Source organism: Marmota monax, unplaced genomic scaffold (genome assembly GCF_021218885.2).
Source record: "Marmota monax isolate L192 unplaced genomic scaffold, Marmota_monax_Labrador192_F-V1.1 WCK01_AAM20220418_F8-fsc00045, whole genome shotgun sequence".
NCBI lineage: Eukaryota > Metazoa > Chordata > Mammalia > Rodentia > Sciuridae > Marmota > Marmota monax.
Window position 1 is genome coordinate 10,693,782 of NW_026692132.1, and position 17,732 is coordinate 10,711,513.

A 17,732-nucleotide genomic window follows, 5' to 3' on the forward strand; every position below is an offset into this window, starting at 1 on the left:
TGGTGGTTATTCTCTGTGGGTGGGGTTGAGGGTGTCAGCTATAACTGTGGAATTGGGCTCTTGGCATCATTAGAGATGCTGGGACTCAGAATGGTGACAGGGAAGGCAGCAACACTTAACCATCAGAGGCATGAGATTGAAATGATTCCAAAAAGCAGGGGAGTATCTATCAGAGAACCATGCTCTGTATGGTCCATCGGTCATGTGTTTCCAGGGGCAAGTACATGCAGAAGAGAGATAGACAGACAAAGAGTTGTCAGGGGGAGAGATATCTTTAAGGGAAGCCAGCATCCTACACATACATGAGCACATGTATCTTAGTAACCACAGACAAAGAGATATGTATCTGGGATCATCTACCAAGATAATTGTGTACTAGGGAAATAGGAGGACTCACACTTGGTAAGGACAGCTGGATATTGTATCTGAACTGACACTGGAGTCAAAGTACCCAAAATGCCATGACAATCTTCCAGTTTAGAAAAGAGGCTATGAAGGTAAGTGATGAATTAGGTTATGGTCAAGGTCATCTTACAGTCCACAGACATCCCATGGTTGTTTCTTTGGACAAATTTTTACTGGTTCCCTGACTTGTAGAGTAAGACTGTTACTGTAGGAACCAACTGAAAGCCATTGAAAACTGCTCCCCACAAATTTTCTGGCCAAGATAGTAGGTCAGAACCAGAAAGACGAAGACGAAGAAGAAGAAGAGGAGGAGGAGGAGGAGGAAGAGGAAGAGGAGGAGGAGGAGGAGGAGGAGGAGGAGGAGGAGGAGGAGGAAGAAAACACACACACACACACACAGGGAGGACTACACAGATTAGTGATATTATCAAAGACTAAAAAGCCAAAAGGGAGGGCGGTGTCATCATCATCTCATTCAATTAATCTTTCAAGCTCCTGCTTAAGCCAAATAAATCATGTCAGATGCTTGTACACTTCTGTAAAACTACCTAGTTGGTAACTACCATTGCAGCTACTGTGTCAGTTATGATTTCTTTACTAGAGCAAACCAACACAACCTCAGAAACTTGATATAGATGATTTAGAAGGAGTGTTTAGAGATTCCCTTTATTGTCTATGAGCTCAGAAATGCATTGAAAAGTATGGATTTTTGCTTGTTTACATTTTATTTGAATTTGAATTTGAATTTTTCTAGCTGGAAGCATTTAAGGCACTTTAGCCTCAAACACTTCTATAAGGAGAAGAAGAATTTGCTTTATTCTTGACCTATACCACATTCTTGAAGAGGCAGCATACAGTCCTGTGGATTATAGTGCAAAACTCAAAGATCTGGTCTGCCACTCTGTGATCTTAAGTAAGTGATCTGGGATTTCTGAGAGTTATTTTTTTTATGCAAAAAAAAAGGGAAATAATATTAACTTCTAGAGTTGTCATTAGGGTGCAAGAGGCTAAATCATCTAGTATAGTATCAGCCATGACAAAAATATTCAGTAAATCATAGTTGCCTTATCCTTCTTACATTCTCCAAATGCCAACAATTCCTCAACAAACTTCTTCCCAACAAAGAAGCCCACTGCACTGGTGATCACCCCAACAATAAACTCTAATCCAAATTGGAAATATACCAACAATGTGCAGACAACATTCTTCTATGTATTAGCTATTATTAATAATAGCAGTAATTTAAGGCTATAATATATAATTATACATTCTAATCCTTACAACACACACTGAAGCCACTCTGAGGTCTCTATTACCCCTTTTTTTCACACTTTCCTCCTTCAGTTGATAGTTTTTCTATAGTAAGTATTGGTAACATAAAATACTTGGTTAAATTATCAGGAAGAAACTAAAACAAATTCAACAGTACACTACATACCCATTATGAGTAAATTAAATTGGTATTTAAATTTGGGGAAAGAGATGAACTCACTTTTTCTGGATCTGACTTAGCATAATAACCCCAACTTGTAATAAAACCAATATTTCCAATGAAAGAAGGAAGTTGCAAAATATGAAGATATCGTCATGCTGCATTAACCCAGAATCATGTTAATTGTGTTATTATGTGCAGTCTTAAAATAAGAGGTCAATGGACACTGAAAATGGATAGCTCACCAGGATTCCCAAGAATTGGACCACCTGATATTGAGGAGCTGTTACGTATTTCTTAGCCTTAGTTGTGGATTGTGGTAAAATGTCAACACATGTACCTTCTGGACCATCTAAGTGCAGCACAAGCCAAGAAGAACTGCAGGTGTAAGAGCAGGGAGACATGGATCAAAAGAAGTAGCTGCCACTCTCTCCCGGAGTTCATCCATCGTCCTTGGTCGGTGAGCCTTCTGGGTCCTCCAGTGTGGCAGAGCCTGCAGAAACCGGAGCCTGGATCTGCAAGTTTCTGGAAACCTTCAGGGACACTTCAAATCTACAGAGTAGAAACTATCCTACCTCAGATCCACACGGCTAGATGGGAAGACACACAAACAAAATGAAAAAACAAGGGAATAAAGTGCTCCAAACAAATCAAGCTGCTCCCATAAAAGAATCCATGGAAGAAATGTCAGAGAAGGAGTTCAGGATGTATTTAGTAAAACTGTTCCATGACTTAAAGAATTATATAAGAGAGCAGGCACAGGAGTTAAGCAGTAAAATAACAGATTCGCTTCAGGAGATGAAAGATCACTTCTGTAAAGATATACTAGAGGTCCTGAAAAGAAATAAAGAAGAAATCCTTGAAGTGAAGGAATCACTAAACCAACTTAAAAGTTCAATGGAAAGTATCACCAACAGACAAGACCATTTGGAAGATAGAACCTCAGGCAATGAAGACAAAATACATAATCTTGAAAATAAAGTTGACACCACAGAGAAGATGATAAATTGCGTGACATTCCCTCACCCAGACACCATGCCTGAACAGCAACTGCTAAAGCCAACTGAGTGGAGCTACTGTGACTACTTCTGGGCTGATAAGAAGGATCCCCAAGGCAATGGCACGGTGGCTGGGTTCCAACTGCTGCTCCCAAAGCAACTGAAGGGCAAACAAACGCAGGAAGAAATGTCTGAGTTCGTCCGAGAGAGGATAAAGATTGAAGAAGAATATGCAAAGAACTTGGCTAAGCTCTCTCAGAACTCCTTGGCTGCACAGGAGGAAGGCTCCTTGGGAGAAGCCTGGGCCCAGGTGAAGAAGAGTCTGGCAGATGAAGCAGAAGTTCATCTCAAGTTCTCCGCCAAGCTTCACAGCGAGGTAGAGAAGCCCTTAATGAACTTTCATGAAAACTTCAAGAAAGACATGAAAAAGTGTGACCACCATATCGCTGACCTCCGCAAGCAGCTCGCCAGCCGCTAAGCGTCGGTGGAGAAGGCCTGGAAAGCCCTCACAGAGCGGCAGAGAGACCTGGAGATGAAGACCCAGCAGCTGGAGATCAAGCTGAGCAACAAGACGGAGGAGGACATCAAGAAGGCACTGAGAAAGTCTACACAGGCTGGTGACGACCTCATGCGCTGTGTGGACCTCTACAAACAGGCCCAGTCCAAGTGGTTTGAAGAGATGGTGACCACCACTTGGAGCTGGAGCGGCTGGAGGTGGAAAGGGTGGAGATGATCCGGCAAGATCTGTGTCAGTACACACAGCTGCGGCATGAGACAGACGTGTTCAACCAAAGCACAGTCGAGCCTGTGGACCAACTGCTTCGGAAAGTGGACCCGGCCAAAGACAGAGCTGTGGGTCAGAGAGCACAAAACGGGCAACATTCGCCCCGTGGACATGGAGATCTAGACCGCCTGTGTGGCCCCGGGGGTCCTGCCCAGGAGAGGGGCTGGGGGTCCGGTGGAGAGGGGTGGTGGCTCCCACTGGGTGAAGCTGCCCTCCCACCCACTCTCCTGTCCGCTGAGGAGAGAGAAGAGAGCTGGCAATTCCAGAAGGGTGATCTGGATGGTCCAGCTGGGGAATCCCAAATATTCCCAGGCCAAGAAACAGACCTGCAACCCCGCCCATTTCTCCAAGACTGAAGCCCCACCCCAAACCCCATGCTGTGCTTGTTGCTCTGAGAACAAACTGAGGCTGGAACTTTGTGGTCCCTGCTGAGTTCCATAGGGGTGGCCGTCATACATTTGTGCCCTTGGATGCCCCAAAGCCCATCCTTCAGCTGGTCCCTTTATCTCCCGGGCTTTGGAAGATCAGGAAGGGCTGTCTCTACCTCTAAGTCAATTTTAAGAACAGAATCATGGATAGAAGGCGCCCTCAGCTCAGCCTGCACCTAGAATCCTTTATGGCCCTCTCTCTATTTTTCTCAGTGAGTTCTGGGAGCCCAAATCTGGCTTTTCTTGGCCACTTTTCATCCCCGTGGGTCTTGGGAAGGCCTGTTTTTCTGTCTTCCCTGACCAACCCTGCCCAGAGAGGTCAGGATGGACTACTTCATTAGGCTATCAGACCAGGCATCATCTCTGAAGTCTCTGGAAAATCCCAATCCCTCCATTCCTCAGCTGCTTTCTCAAGGCAGTCCCCAACCCCACCCTGCCACCCCTGCCCAGGCTCACTAGAAGAAGCTTTCCAAAGTTCTCTGCCCGTGAGACTTCGTCTAGCTGTGTGCATGTCCAAAAGCTTTGAGAGATGGAGATGAGCCAGAAACCACATGGGGCTGTCTCCCATGGTATCCTGTCCAACACCGGGCTACCCTGATCCCCGCTCTCCCAGGCTGCCCACCAAGAGCTTAATAGGGCTAGGTCAGTCCCACATGAGAGACAGGTTAGGGCAAGACATCCCCCATGTGACTCCATCTGATTATGCAAGATAGGGTTTGGACTGCTGTCCCTTGTACGAGCATTGCAGACTCTCTCTCTCTCTTTGCTATCCCAGCGCGTCCTGCCACCTGGACCAGTTCCTCTGTCCATCTTCCCTGGAGAAGCCTGAGCCAAGCGTGACTCGGGAAGCTTTTCAGCACTACCTCTGGGTTCAGCCCGCCACTTTGTTTCTACAGCAAACACCATCTCCACCATCTTAGCCTAAAGAATCAGCCTGAGGGGGCTGGGAGAAAAAATTGACACAGTGATCAAGGAACAGCTTCTAGCCAGAAACCCCTGCGCTGAGAGCCCATCTTTCTTCATCTTTCCCATTGATGGCTTTCGGCTTGACCCTTCCGTCTCCCATGGGGGCAGAATTCTATGAGCACAATTCACTGATCTTTCCCTCAATTTAACATTGCTGATAATGGATGTTAATCTTGAATCTTTCAGCATCTCTTCCATTGAATTAGAATGGCTTTCTCATAGTTAATTTTAGAAAGATGTTCAATATACTAAAGCAAACTAGAAAAAAAAAGAAGTAGCTGGATTAGCAAGACATTCAGATGAACAGAACAGCAACTAATGAAGAAATTGAAGGCAAGTTCAGGCATAAGTGTCAAGAGCAAGAGAAAAATATCAGAAGGTCAAATCCAAGAGAAAGATGTTGAGAAAGAACCAAAGTCCAAGCCAAGAGATCTTTGATAAACCTACAAATTGTAGTGGCCAAGTTCTATGATGACAGTTCTGAGAAATCGCTTTCCACTCATTAGTTAGATGACCTTGAATTTATCATTCAAGTTTTCTGATCCTAATTTCAACCTTGTTGGGTGGTTCTAAAGAGTAGAAATAACATACTACATTTAGAAACTGGTACCTAATAGAAACTCTATCCTAGGAGTTTCACCTTTCCTTAAAGATTAATTAAGGCCTGCTTGTCTGACAGTATGTATACTCCAATAAACTTAATAAGTAATAAATTACTTAAAGACAAATAGGACTCCCCTGCCAAAGTCACTATTTTTTTCCAGATATTATGGCTTAATGCAGGATAAGTTTACACACCAACATCACTACTGTGAGGTATGTGGTTTGATGTTTTGACAATCATAATCATAATTATAGCTCTCACTACTACATAAGATCTCTTAATAGGATGTGCCAACACTAATAAAGTTATGACTCCATTGAATATGAGGCATCTCAGAGCTTGTCTAATCACTGCCTAAGTGCACCATCCTGGCTTTGTCCAACCAATGAGCTTTGCCTCTGAAAGAACTTGGAATGAAATGAAAGGACATTTGCTCCCCAGCATCAAGTATACATAAACCACCCTTCAAATGAAGTTATCTACATCTCATTTTTCAGGTGCAAAGTAATTGCCTGAAGAAATGGTATATTTGCTCCAACCCATCTGTCTTTGTCTGGGTCTGGTTGTCAATCCTTTCCCTCTGATTTTTGAGCTGATTCCATTCTACTCTACCTCATTGTGGAGCAAACTGGCTACACTAAGCCACAAGTTGACTCATCTGGCTCAGCGCATATCCAAGCTTCTCCCCAACTCTGGTCAGGAGGTCTTTCTTGTAGTCTCCTGTATTTGGACATCCAACCTGTCCAGTCTGTCTCAGGTAGGGTGGAGGTGGTAGATGGTACTAAAAAGATCATTTCCTACACATTAATTAATTTAATGTCCCTTTACTTTGGATTTTCATACTTCAGAGATGGTAGAACTAATTTATCTTGACTGAGAGAAAACATGTAATTCTATACAACAAAATTTTCAGGGTCTTTTATATTAATAGGTTAATTTGACCATTTATTGCAGAGTTTGTGTTACTGCATGGAAAGCACTGTATTTGTGCGAGGAAAAAAGAAAAGAGAAAAAAGGAAATTCTATTCATGAGTAAAGGTGAGTGAAAGAAAGGAAGGATTTGAAATCATTCTCTATAACAAATTTCAATCCATCTCTTCCTTTGTACCTTTGGAGAAGGAAAAAAGGATAAAAATAATTTGAAAAGCTAAGATGAGAAGGAAGCTAGAAGGAACATTTTAGTCAAATGTGCAATTTAATATATCTCAACTTATTAAGTCTCACAAAGCAATTACTGTGTCCATATCATTCATTCTGGAGTGGAGAATGAGTGAACACCAAAAGTTCTCTCCTTCGTGTCCTCCTTCCCCTACAGGTTCTCCTGTTCATGCTCAGCTCCTTCTCACAGTCCTCCTACTCCAGGTCCAGCATATACTTCTGAAAATCTGTAATACTCATTAAAAACAAGGATTTTGGAAATGAGATATCTGTCATTAGATTTCCCTAGATAGTAAGCCCCACATTTGGGCCACAGTTGTATTTGGAATTTTGTCCCATCAATCTATTTATTCCTTGCCTGCTTATATTTGAGATTAAAATATAGCCTTTTTAAGGAAATTGCACTGATTTTAAAATATCTAAATATTTGAGATTTTATCAGGCTCGTCACCAATCTCCCAGAAAATAAACAATTATGAATTATCCACCCAGTTCTTTTTCTTCTTTACAAACACAGAAACCACTTCCTGGAAATTAGTCATGTTTTCAAGTTTATTCAGTGGAGGGAAATTACTGATGTAGGCTATATCATACTCACATTGAATTTTTGTGAATATTTTTGGTGTCATTCAGATTAAAAACCCACAAATATGAATCATGCTATTGGTGATCTAAACATTGTTTCCCTATAAAACGGTAGCCACTGAAAGGTAGAGATAGAAGCCAGTAGGAGCTTTCTTCAGGTGAAGGCAGTCAGGATGAAGCATCTAGCCTTCCTTGTGCTGTTGTGTCTGCCAGTCTGTTCAGCTTATCCTCTGAATGGGGCAATGAAGGAAGAGGACCCAAACATGGATCTTGTCCAGGTAATTAAAGGTGGTATCCACTGCAGCTACTGGCCAGCCCATGTAGAGAAACACATATGCCTGCTTGATCTTTCAAAAGCAGCATGACTTGATTGGAAGTTATTGTGTTGGGAAAAAAAAATTAGCATTAGCAAATGTCAGCGCTGCAGGTGAAGAATGGTTTCATTTTAACAGAGAGGGAAAGAAAGGCACAGGAAGTGGGAATAATTACTCAGGAACAGAATAGTGGTAGCAACTTTGGGGCTATGTTAAAATAATTGAGGAGGGAGAACATGCTAATTTTGGTCTTTAAATAATATCAGGTAATAGTACTTTAATTATTATTTGCTGTGTGTGGACGAAAGAATGTCTCTCACTTCAGTCTTGAGCCAGGTCTACATTAGCAATGTCAAGTGGAAAAAAATTAGATATTTTACTCAAAGTATTTACACAAGTATATCAATTTCCTCACTTGGCTAGGAAATTAAATTACAATGAAATAATAAAATAAGACATCTCAATGAAATATCAAATCAAATGTGATACTTAGTTTTGTTTCAATAAACAGGGAAATAATTAAAATGTTTTTGAAATTTATGTAAATGGCTAAAAAGTGACATGAATGACTTAAGAACTGTATTTATTGTTCCACTAGCAATACCTAGAAAAATACTACAACCTTGCAAAAGATGAGAAACATGTTTTTAGAAGAAAGGACAGTAGTCCTGTTGTTAACAAAATCCAAGAAATGCAGAAGTTCCTTGGACTGGAAGTGACAGGAAAGCTGGACTCTAACACATTGGAAGTGATCAACAAGCCCAGATGTGGAGTCCCTGACGTTGGTCACTTCAGTACATTTCCTGGCATGCCAAAGTGGGGGAAAAACCACCTTACTTACAGGTAATGGGTCCAAAGAGGTCCTCACATGTTATTGAAATTTGATTGGCTGTATCACAGGAGAAAACATTACATTACTTTCTTCACATTTTCTCATCCAGAATCGTGAATTACACACCGGATTTGCCAAGAGATGCTGTTGATTCTGCCATTGAGAAAGCTCTGAAAGTCTGGGAGGAGGTGACTCCACTCACATTCTCCAGGATGCATGAAGGAGAGGCTGACATAATGATCTCATTTGCAGTTGGAGGTAATGAAATAAAATACCAATTCATTTTGTGTTATGATCAGTTCAGGCTAAAAAAACAATACATTTGGTTGGGTTATTTATAAACAACAGAAATTCATTGTTTAGCGTTCTGGAGGCTGAGAAAGCCAAGATCAAATTGCCAGCAGATGGTGTGTCTGATGAGGGTCTATTCTGTGTTCCCACTTGGTAGAAGGGGCCAAGAGACTTCCTCCAGCCTCTTTTATAGGGGACACTAATCCCATTCATTAAACTCTCAAGACCAAATTACTTCCTAAAGGGCCCATTTTTAATACTTTCATACCAGAAATTGTTTCAACATATGGATTTTGAGGAGACACTAACATTCAGATCATTGCATTGGTATTATCTTACTAAAATGAATTTTTTTAAAAATCTGAATACTCATATTTACATTAATTGTTTTTCCACCAGCACATGGAGACTTTGAACCTTTTGATGGACCAGGACAAAGTTTGGCTCATGCCTATCCACCTGGGTCTGGACTTTATGGAGATGTTCACTTTGACGATGATGAAAAGTGGACGGAGGATGCATCAGGTGGGTCATTAAGTCCCTGAGGGTAATTTCATAAAAAATGTTGAGCTACTTAAGAATAATTTGTACAGAGTGAGCAGTAAGTGGAATAGACTGATAACTGAGATTTCTTATTAACTGAGTGGTAACTAGAAGTACCTATCTTCATTTAATCATTTTTGAAGAAATTTTGTGGGGAGGGTGGAGTACTGGGGATTGAACTCAGGGGCACTTTACAACTAAGCCACATCCCCAGCCTAATAAAATTGAATTTTATTTAGAGACAGGGTCTCACTGAGTTGCTTAGCACCTCGCCATTGCTGAGGCTGGCTTTGAACTCGCAAACCTCCTGTCTCAGACTCCAGAGCCGCTGGGATTACAGGGGTGCACCACTGCACCCAGCTGAAGAATTTTATAAAATGTGTGCATTTACTTCTTTGCCCTCACCATATACAATGCAATAAGCACCATTTGATCTATTTCCACAACTCGAGATCTTGTGGCTGTTTTAGGACTGGCATTTTTAATTGTTTTTCATCACTTAAATTATGAAGGATTACTGAGGAATGAATTCCATTGAGTCTGTTCTGACTCTAAAATGTGCCCTTGAGTTTTTTTTTTTTCCTTTCTTTCTTCTCATTTGCCTCCTTTTAAAAGTAAAGATCTGGAGAAAGTGCTAGGAGTGAGTAAATCTCTAGTTTATCTGTTTACATAGTACATCCTGCTGCTAGCTTGGGAGCTTTTTTTTCTTTTTTCCACCAAGTTGGTTCTGAAAGACTTTACTAAATCTAATTATGATGGCAAAAATTAACTTGGCTTCCGAAATTTGGAAATAGATGGTTGAAACAATTACGATTTCTGAGATTGGGTGAGATCTTCAAAGCAAATGCAAAGAGCATCTCTGCTGAGTAGATAGATCTGAACTTTGTGCCACATGAAAAGATCTAGTTTGAATGATTATTCATTTCTGCATAACTGTTCAGGCCTTTGGTGAAGTCATTTGTACTATTAATTAAACTCTTTTTATAATCTAAAGAAAAGTAGAATCCAGCTATGTTTGTGCTACAGAAAACTGGTATTGGGCATGTTTCTGTTATTTATTTTAGTGTTTTCCATGTCCAATGTATTCTGATTTTCTATTTGTTCTATTTATTTGCTGAGAGAAATGTCCAAACACAATTGTGAATGTGTCTATTGTTTTTCAGTTCTGATAATTTTTGATACAGATATTTTATTTTTTTTCTTCCATATTTTAGTGGGGCATTATAATTGTACATACTAATGGGATTTGTTGTCAAGTTTCTATTTTAAATTAAAAAGTTTGAACATCCAATGGCACCTATTACTGGGAAGATTTTTGACAATCAAAAATTATTTGACTATGATGAAGAGGGAGAAGAACAAATCAAGCTAAATCCCCGTAGGAAATATCTTAGTTTTATACTTTGAGGAATATGTAAATTAAATTCTCTGTGATTAATTTAAACTAAGGCTGAAACTGGTACATGTTACTAAATCTGAAAAATGACTAACTTTATTTTTAGACAACGAAAATCAATCTTGGTGTCTTGAAAGAAATATCTTTTGGAAATAATGTTTATCACTATTAGTATAGGAAAAGTGACCTAGTTTTCCTGCCCCAAAAAGGAACTAAGGCGGGATATAGTGAAAAACTCTCCCATATATTGACTTGTTAACCTTGAAACACACATGCATCTCTTTGAAGTATGGAACATACCAATCAACAAACCTGTCCATAAACAAGGGACAGACAAGAATGAACTGTATAGCTGGCATGTGTTCTGAATGCATATTTATGGAATAAATCAATGTTAGACTCTGAAGATTTATGGTTTTACCAATAGGGACCAATTTATTCCTGGTTGCTGCTCATGAACTTGGCCACTCCCTGGGTCTCTTTCATTCGGCCAACCCTGAAGCCTTGATGTATGCAGTCTACAAACCCAACCGGAACCTGGACCACTTCCGCCTTTCTCAGGATGATGTGGATGGCATTCAGTCCCTCTATGGTGAGTGATGCTGGACAAAACAGGCATCCAAGCTTTGCGACGATGCCACCTGAGTATTGGTGATTCAGCTCACAGCACCTTGAGGATGTTGGCAAAGCATCTAAGTCCACAGATGCATCACCTTTCCCCTCACGTTTGCTTCCCCAACTCTTTCCTTCAGGACCTGCCCCTGAAACCTTTCAGAACTCCGTGGTATCCACCCAGTCTAGCCCACCAGAACCTGGGACACCAGCCATGTGCGATCCTGCTTTGTCCTTTGACGCAGTCAGCACCCTCAGGGGAGAAATCCTATTCTTTAAAGACAGGTCAGGCTGGAAAATTGAATCTTTCTCTCTATCCTTTTGCTATACAATGCCTAAAAAGGAAAACAAACAGAAACCTGGTTGAGATTTTTAAATGAAAAATTTCCTATACATTTGAAAACATTCAAATCTGGCTCTTATTGAATTTTTAACATCTCCAAAGAATTGTCCAGGTCATTTCTTTACAGACTTACAAGGGATGATTCTTGGTCACTGGAATGTATACTCCATGAAGACAGGGGGTTTTACCTGTTGGTTCACTCTGGTGTACCTTTAAAAGCAGAGCAGTATCTGTATCTTTAAAGTTCTACTATTTCAATTAACCAATTTTGGAAAAAGCAATATGGGCTTATGCATAATATTTAAATAGTACCCAAAGACACAGGGGTATAAGAAAAATCCCACCATCTCTGACTTATAGTTCTCTAGTTCCTTCCTATGTGCAACCACTGCTACCAATTTTCTTCATTTCTTTACTAAGATGTTCTATTCATATATAAGCATAAAGAGGGCCAAGTGTGGTGGTGCACGCCTCTAATACCAGCAACCTGGGAGGCTGAGACAGGAGGATCGCAAGTTCAAAGCCAGCCTCAGCAATTTAGCAAGGCCCTAAGCAACTTAGTGAAACCCTGTCTCAAAATAAAAATGTTTAAAAAAGAAAGAGCTAGGGTAATGGCTCAGTGGTTAAGTGCCCCTGAGTTCAATCCCCAGTACCAAAAATTTTTAAATGAATAAAAATAAAATTACAAGTATAAAGAGGTATATAATAATTTTTGAAAAAATATTAATGGGTAAATAATATACACGACATTCTACAGACATTTATAATGAAATCAAGCTAAATTACCATATTGGCACTGGTTAATAGACTTGCAGTAGATTTCATTATCCTAGAATCCCATGTAGTAAGATCCAATCTAGGCTTCTGCAGAAGGATTAATTAGCACTGATTGGAAGTAAAGAAGACTATGTTTCTTTTACTTATATGTCTATTTCTACATATTTGTTATTTAATGAAGAAATACAATTGTAAATCATTTTTATGTATTGCAGATATTTATGGCGCAAATCCCCCTGGAGCTTTCAACCTGAATTGCATTTGATTTCTGCATTTTGGCCCTCTCTTCCATCAGACTTGGATGCTGCATATGAAGATAGCAGCAAGGACATTGTTTTTATTTTTAAAGGCAAGTATTGTACAAGAATTTTTAACTTGTTCACTCCATTTTATTACATTTTAGATGATCTATTACTGCAAGACCTAGTGTCAATGATTTTTAAAGATGTGTACAAAGAACATCATAAGCTTTATTTTAAAACATTCAATGAAGCTTCCTGAATAAATAGATGATATCTCATATCCATGGACAGAAAAAAAATCAATGAGTTCAAAATGCCAATTTATCTACAGATAAATAACATTATCAATTCAAATGTCAAAATATCTTTCATGGAATTTGAAAACTTGATTCCATGATTTTTATGAAAGAGCAAAGGCCAAGAATAGCCAGGATGTTCCTAAAGGATAATAAGATGAGAATAGCTCTGGGATACAAGGCTCAGTAGGTTAGATACTGTAATATGAGGGCAGGGATAGGTCAGTGGAACTATCTAGGCTCAGTGGCTGCTTTGTTAGATTTAGACTAGATTTATGGTGCAATTCCCCTGTATTACATTTTATTTGAGCTTCTATTACTTTTTGAGTTAGTTTTATTAACATGTTTTTGTAGGAAATTGCCAGCTTGTTTTCAAATCAATTGATATAAAGTTTTCAGAACATTATTTTGTTGCAATAAATTATTGCTGAAGTTATCTTTTTTTGTTTGTTTGTTTGTTTCTCATTTCGACTCTTTTTGACTTCTACTTTTCTTCATCAATCTCATAGGACACAATAATTCTACTGGTCTTCTCAGGGAATTAAGTTTTTTGTAGATCCTCTAATGCATTTTTATTTTCTATGTGTTTAATTTTTTATCCTTATTATGCCTTTATTTTTTTCTTTGAATTTATTCCACTATTGTTTTTATAACTTAAGTTTGACTTATCTCTTTGACTGCAACCTATTTTCTTTTCTAATATAAGCATTTATGCCTATAAATATCCTCTTTTTTTCTTCATCCCACAAATTTTGATATGCGGTATCAAAAGGCAGTTTGTTCCCTTTTAAGTTTTTTATTTCCATTTTTTTCCCCTTGGCTCATAACTTATTTGTTGTGAGGAAGGAATTCAGGCTGGGCTAGGATAATAAAATAAATGTGGAGGGATTAATTGGAATCCATTGGCCCAATTCACTTGAATTTGAGTGGATTTCTAGAATATTCAGAAGAAACACAAATTAGACTTGACAATTTTGAACTACCTAAGAGGAAGTGTCCAAAAAGCAACTGATCTACTGATATGACATTTGGGAGGGAGGTCTAGGTTAGAAATGTTGATTAAAAATTCATCAGCACTTGAGTACTGAATCAGAGTTCTTTACTAATTTATTTGTTCATTCATTCACTCATTCAGGAAATTTTTATTCAACATGCCAGCATCTAGACCTCGGGTTAGTAGCTGGCATTAAAACCAGGACCTTCTCTTAATGCAGCAATGTTTTTCAACAGGAAATAAGTTCTGGGCAGTCAGAGGAAGTCTGGTACAAGCAGGTTACCCAAAAGTCATCCACATTCTTGGATTTCCTCCAACCATAAGGAAAATAGATGCAGCTGTTTATGATAAGGAAAAAAAGAAAACATACTTCTTTGTAGAAGACAAATATTGGAGGTAAGGTGCAATAGAAAGAACTTTGGAGGGAAATTATTTTCTTTATTTAAGGATACTCATGCACCCCACTCTCTTTCTCTAATTTCAATTTTTGTGATTATGAGGAAGATAAGTTTAGTCTTTGCAACTTTCCAGATGCAAAGAGCTTTGAAAATGGCAATCACTGTCTACATATTCAGACACCAAAAGACATCAGGAGGGGCCCACTGAGGTCCAAAGGCACATTTACTTCTCACCCTATTACCAGTCACCATGTGACTACCTTGGGAAACCCAGGTATTGCAAGCTACAAAGCCAAGGTCCCTGTGTGATAGATGACCAGAAGTTTGTTTTTAACCAAATGATTTAATGCACCTTGCATCTTATGTACATGTTGTCCTCATGAATTTGTGGCAGGTAGATACTTGGGTTCTATGTGTCCAAGCTTAGAAAATCGACTTTAGATACATACATACATACATACATACATACATAAAACCTCTGTAGCACCATGACCCTGTTTCTGGAGAAAATATTCTTTCATATAATGAGTTTATAAGCCCAGAAATGACATTATGATAGCCTTCAAAATGTTTAACCCCTCTTTGTACAAATGGAGAAGTATCTATAATTCTACTCTAGAACATTGACATCATTTCATACTGTTGTGTAACAGGACTTCTATACAACAATCAGCTGAATTTCTTTTCTTTGGTGCAGATTTGATGAAAAGAGCCAGTCCATGGAGAAAGGCTTCCCTAGAAGAATAGCTGATGACTTTCCAGGAGTGAAGACAAAGGTTGATGCTGTACTACAGGAATCTGGTAAGAGGATTCTCATGTTATTGCCAGTGGGGTACTTTGGGGCATTTTATGGCATCAAAATGAAGTTTTAAAGTATATTTTAGACTGTTTTGACTCTTTGCCCATTTATAGAAAATGCTACTGTGAACATTTGTGTACAAATCTTTATATAACACTTATTAAACAGTACACTTAAAATTGGTAGGTTTTATGTTATGTAAATGGTACCTACATAAAGTTGCTAAAACATCACAAAAAAAATGAAGAATCAAAGCAGTTTTTAAATCATTCAGTCTTCTACTCTTTTTGCTCTCTTTCTATTCCTAAAATTTTTAACTTTTCAACTTGTACAGATTGGTTTTATATTTTGTTTTTTATTGAATAACCTCTAGTCTCTGTTTCATGCCTCCATACAAAATCAAAGGATACATCCTTATGCTGAAACCAGTATCTTTAAGATCCCTATGTTGGTATTAATATACCACCAAATATGAGCCAGATTTACTGATGACTGATTATTTTTCTCCCCTATTTCATTCTGCTGTCCCTTCAATCCTATCCTACCTTAAGAGGCCTCTACTGGACTTCTGTTGCAATCTGCGATTGTTTACATTGGTTTTTTTGTAAATAAATAATTGTCTTCCCATATACTCAAAAGAGACAAAATTTGACTCCCGATAAAGGGTAGAGGGCAAAGCAAAACTTGTGCTTGCTTACTCTGAAGCAAAACTTTTACTTGCTTGCTCAGATTTTGGAGGGAGCTATCAGGGCTTGACACTGATCTATCAGCCATAATGCTCAAGAGGCTGATGACCTTGTTATTCAGACAACTTCACCATAATGTATACAAAGTGGAAAATGAACCTCTGGCACATTTTACCATTAGTCAGATTCTCTTGGATTCAATTGCCTCCCATTCTGTGATTTCTGACCTAGCGGAGGGAGGAGAGGTTGGGAAGAAAGAGGAGCAGATAAAAGTTTTGAAAAACCATAAAATCCCATTTAAAGACAATATAATGTAATGTTTAGAGCACTGGCTTTGGAGTCAGACAGAGGAGAGGGAATCATCCTTCAATCTTTCATTAAAGATATTACCTTTGGAAAAATACAAAGCCTTCCTAATTTTCAGTTTCGTCCTCAGTAATAACACCTTACATTTTTTTTTGTTGTTGTTTGTTTGTTTTTTGTTTTTTTAACAAGGATGGATGAGATAAAACATGTAAAGCATGCAACATAATGCCGGGAACAGAGAACTTCTTAATAAATGTCATCCATTATCGCTCACTCTTATTTTAAGTTATACAGGTTGTGAAACTGATTAATTTAAAGAACGTCTCATCATTTTCTTTTTTTTTTAATTTTTTTTATTGGTTGTTCAAAACATTAATCATTTTCTTCATCTATGTTTTCAGGGTTTTTCTATTTCTTTAGTGGATCATTACAGTTCGAGTTTGACCCGAATGCCAAGACGGTGACACATATACTGAAGAGTAACAGCCGGCTACGTTGTTAAGAAAGATCAGGAGAAGACAATGTGAAATTTTTGAATTAATTTAATAATTGCTCATCTAATTTATTGTGAGTTAGAAAGATTGATTATTCCTGTATGTGCGGTGGCCAAAGACGAACCTCGCAGACACCTTTGTGGTCGTGGAGCATTGTCTGAATTTCTTCACTTGCTCTTGAATTACATTGCACAGAAGTGAGAAATGCTCATGTGCGATAAGTGAGAGCGTGTATCTTGTGGTTATTTTATTTATTATTTAATAAAGATTTTAATTTTGTTCTGTTCCTTGCTTTCTGGAGTAATTCATATTCAAAACCTATATTGTGGACTGAGATTTGACAGATGTTCTGCCAATAGGTGTGTTAGGATCCTACATTCCATGGGTGGGTTCCATGCACATCACAAAAAAAAAGTTCCTGTTCTCTGCACCAACTCAGATGTTTTAAATGTGCCGTAAACATCTAAAAAAAGGAAGCAGGTCAATAGTGGTCCTATGGCAATGGTTCTTGGCAATCTCAGGAAGTGACATTTAAGAATGCTGGAGCCTGGGACTCTGGTATATCATCTAGTGCACATTATACTTTTACAGGTGGGGAAACAACTTGTTTGGAGCTCAGTGACCTCTGTTTCATTCCAAATATTTCTTCAGCAAAATTCTCTGCTGTCCTAGAGACCAAAATTCTCTTAACATCTTCACCTTCTCATTAAAATATTCTCTTGTTGCCATTATGTGTCTGGAAAACCCTGAATGATAAGAGTTTGGGTGTACATGCCAATCATCTGACAGATTTGTTACCACTAAGTCATATGCCGTAAACCACACCAATTACAACATAGAAACTTGTTCAGTCTTTCGTTGATTTACCTAAATACCACACATCAAGGTATAGAATAGTAAGGAAACCACATTTAACCCAACCTGATTGATTTTTTAGCTAGTGGGAGAAAGAAATCAAATAAATGAATGTAGATTACATATAACAACAAATGACATAAGTATTATTTTTAAAATGACAAAATGTAAAGGGAGAATAATGTTGAAGGAGG

At 38.7% G+C, this 17,732-nt stretch overlaps 1 protein-coding gene and 1 pseudogene across 1 annotated transcript; both read left to right on the plus strand.

Annotated features, from left to right (window-relative positions):
- Positions 1-2,832: 2,832 nt before the first annotated feature.
- LOC124108498 (growth arrest-specific protein 7-like) lies at positions 2,833-3,742 on the plus strand (annotated as a pseudogene).
- Positions 3,743-7,533: 3,791 nt separating this feature from the next.
- On the plus strand, positions 7,534-16,896 carry Mmp10 (matrix metallopeptidase 10). The gene is made up of 10 exons (XM_046466975.2): positions 7,534-7,638; positions 8,273-8,517; positions 8,616-8,764; positions 9,197-9,322; positions 11,164-11,328; positions 11,489-11,633; positions 12,684-12,817; positions 14,237-14,396; positions 15,096-15,199; positions 16,591-16,896. The coding sequence occupies exons 1-10, from the start codon at positions 7,534-7,536 to the stop codon at positions 16,689-16,691; spliced, it is 1,434 nt and encodes a 477-aa protein (XP_046322931.2). The 3' UTR covers positions 16,692-16,896.
- Positions 16,897-17,732: the final 836 nt, after the last annotated feature.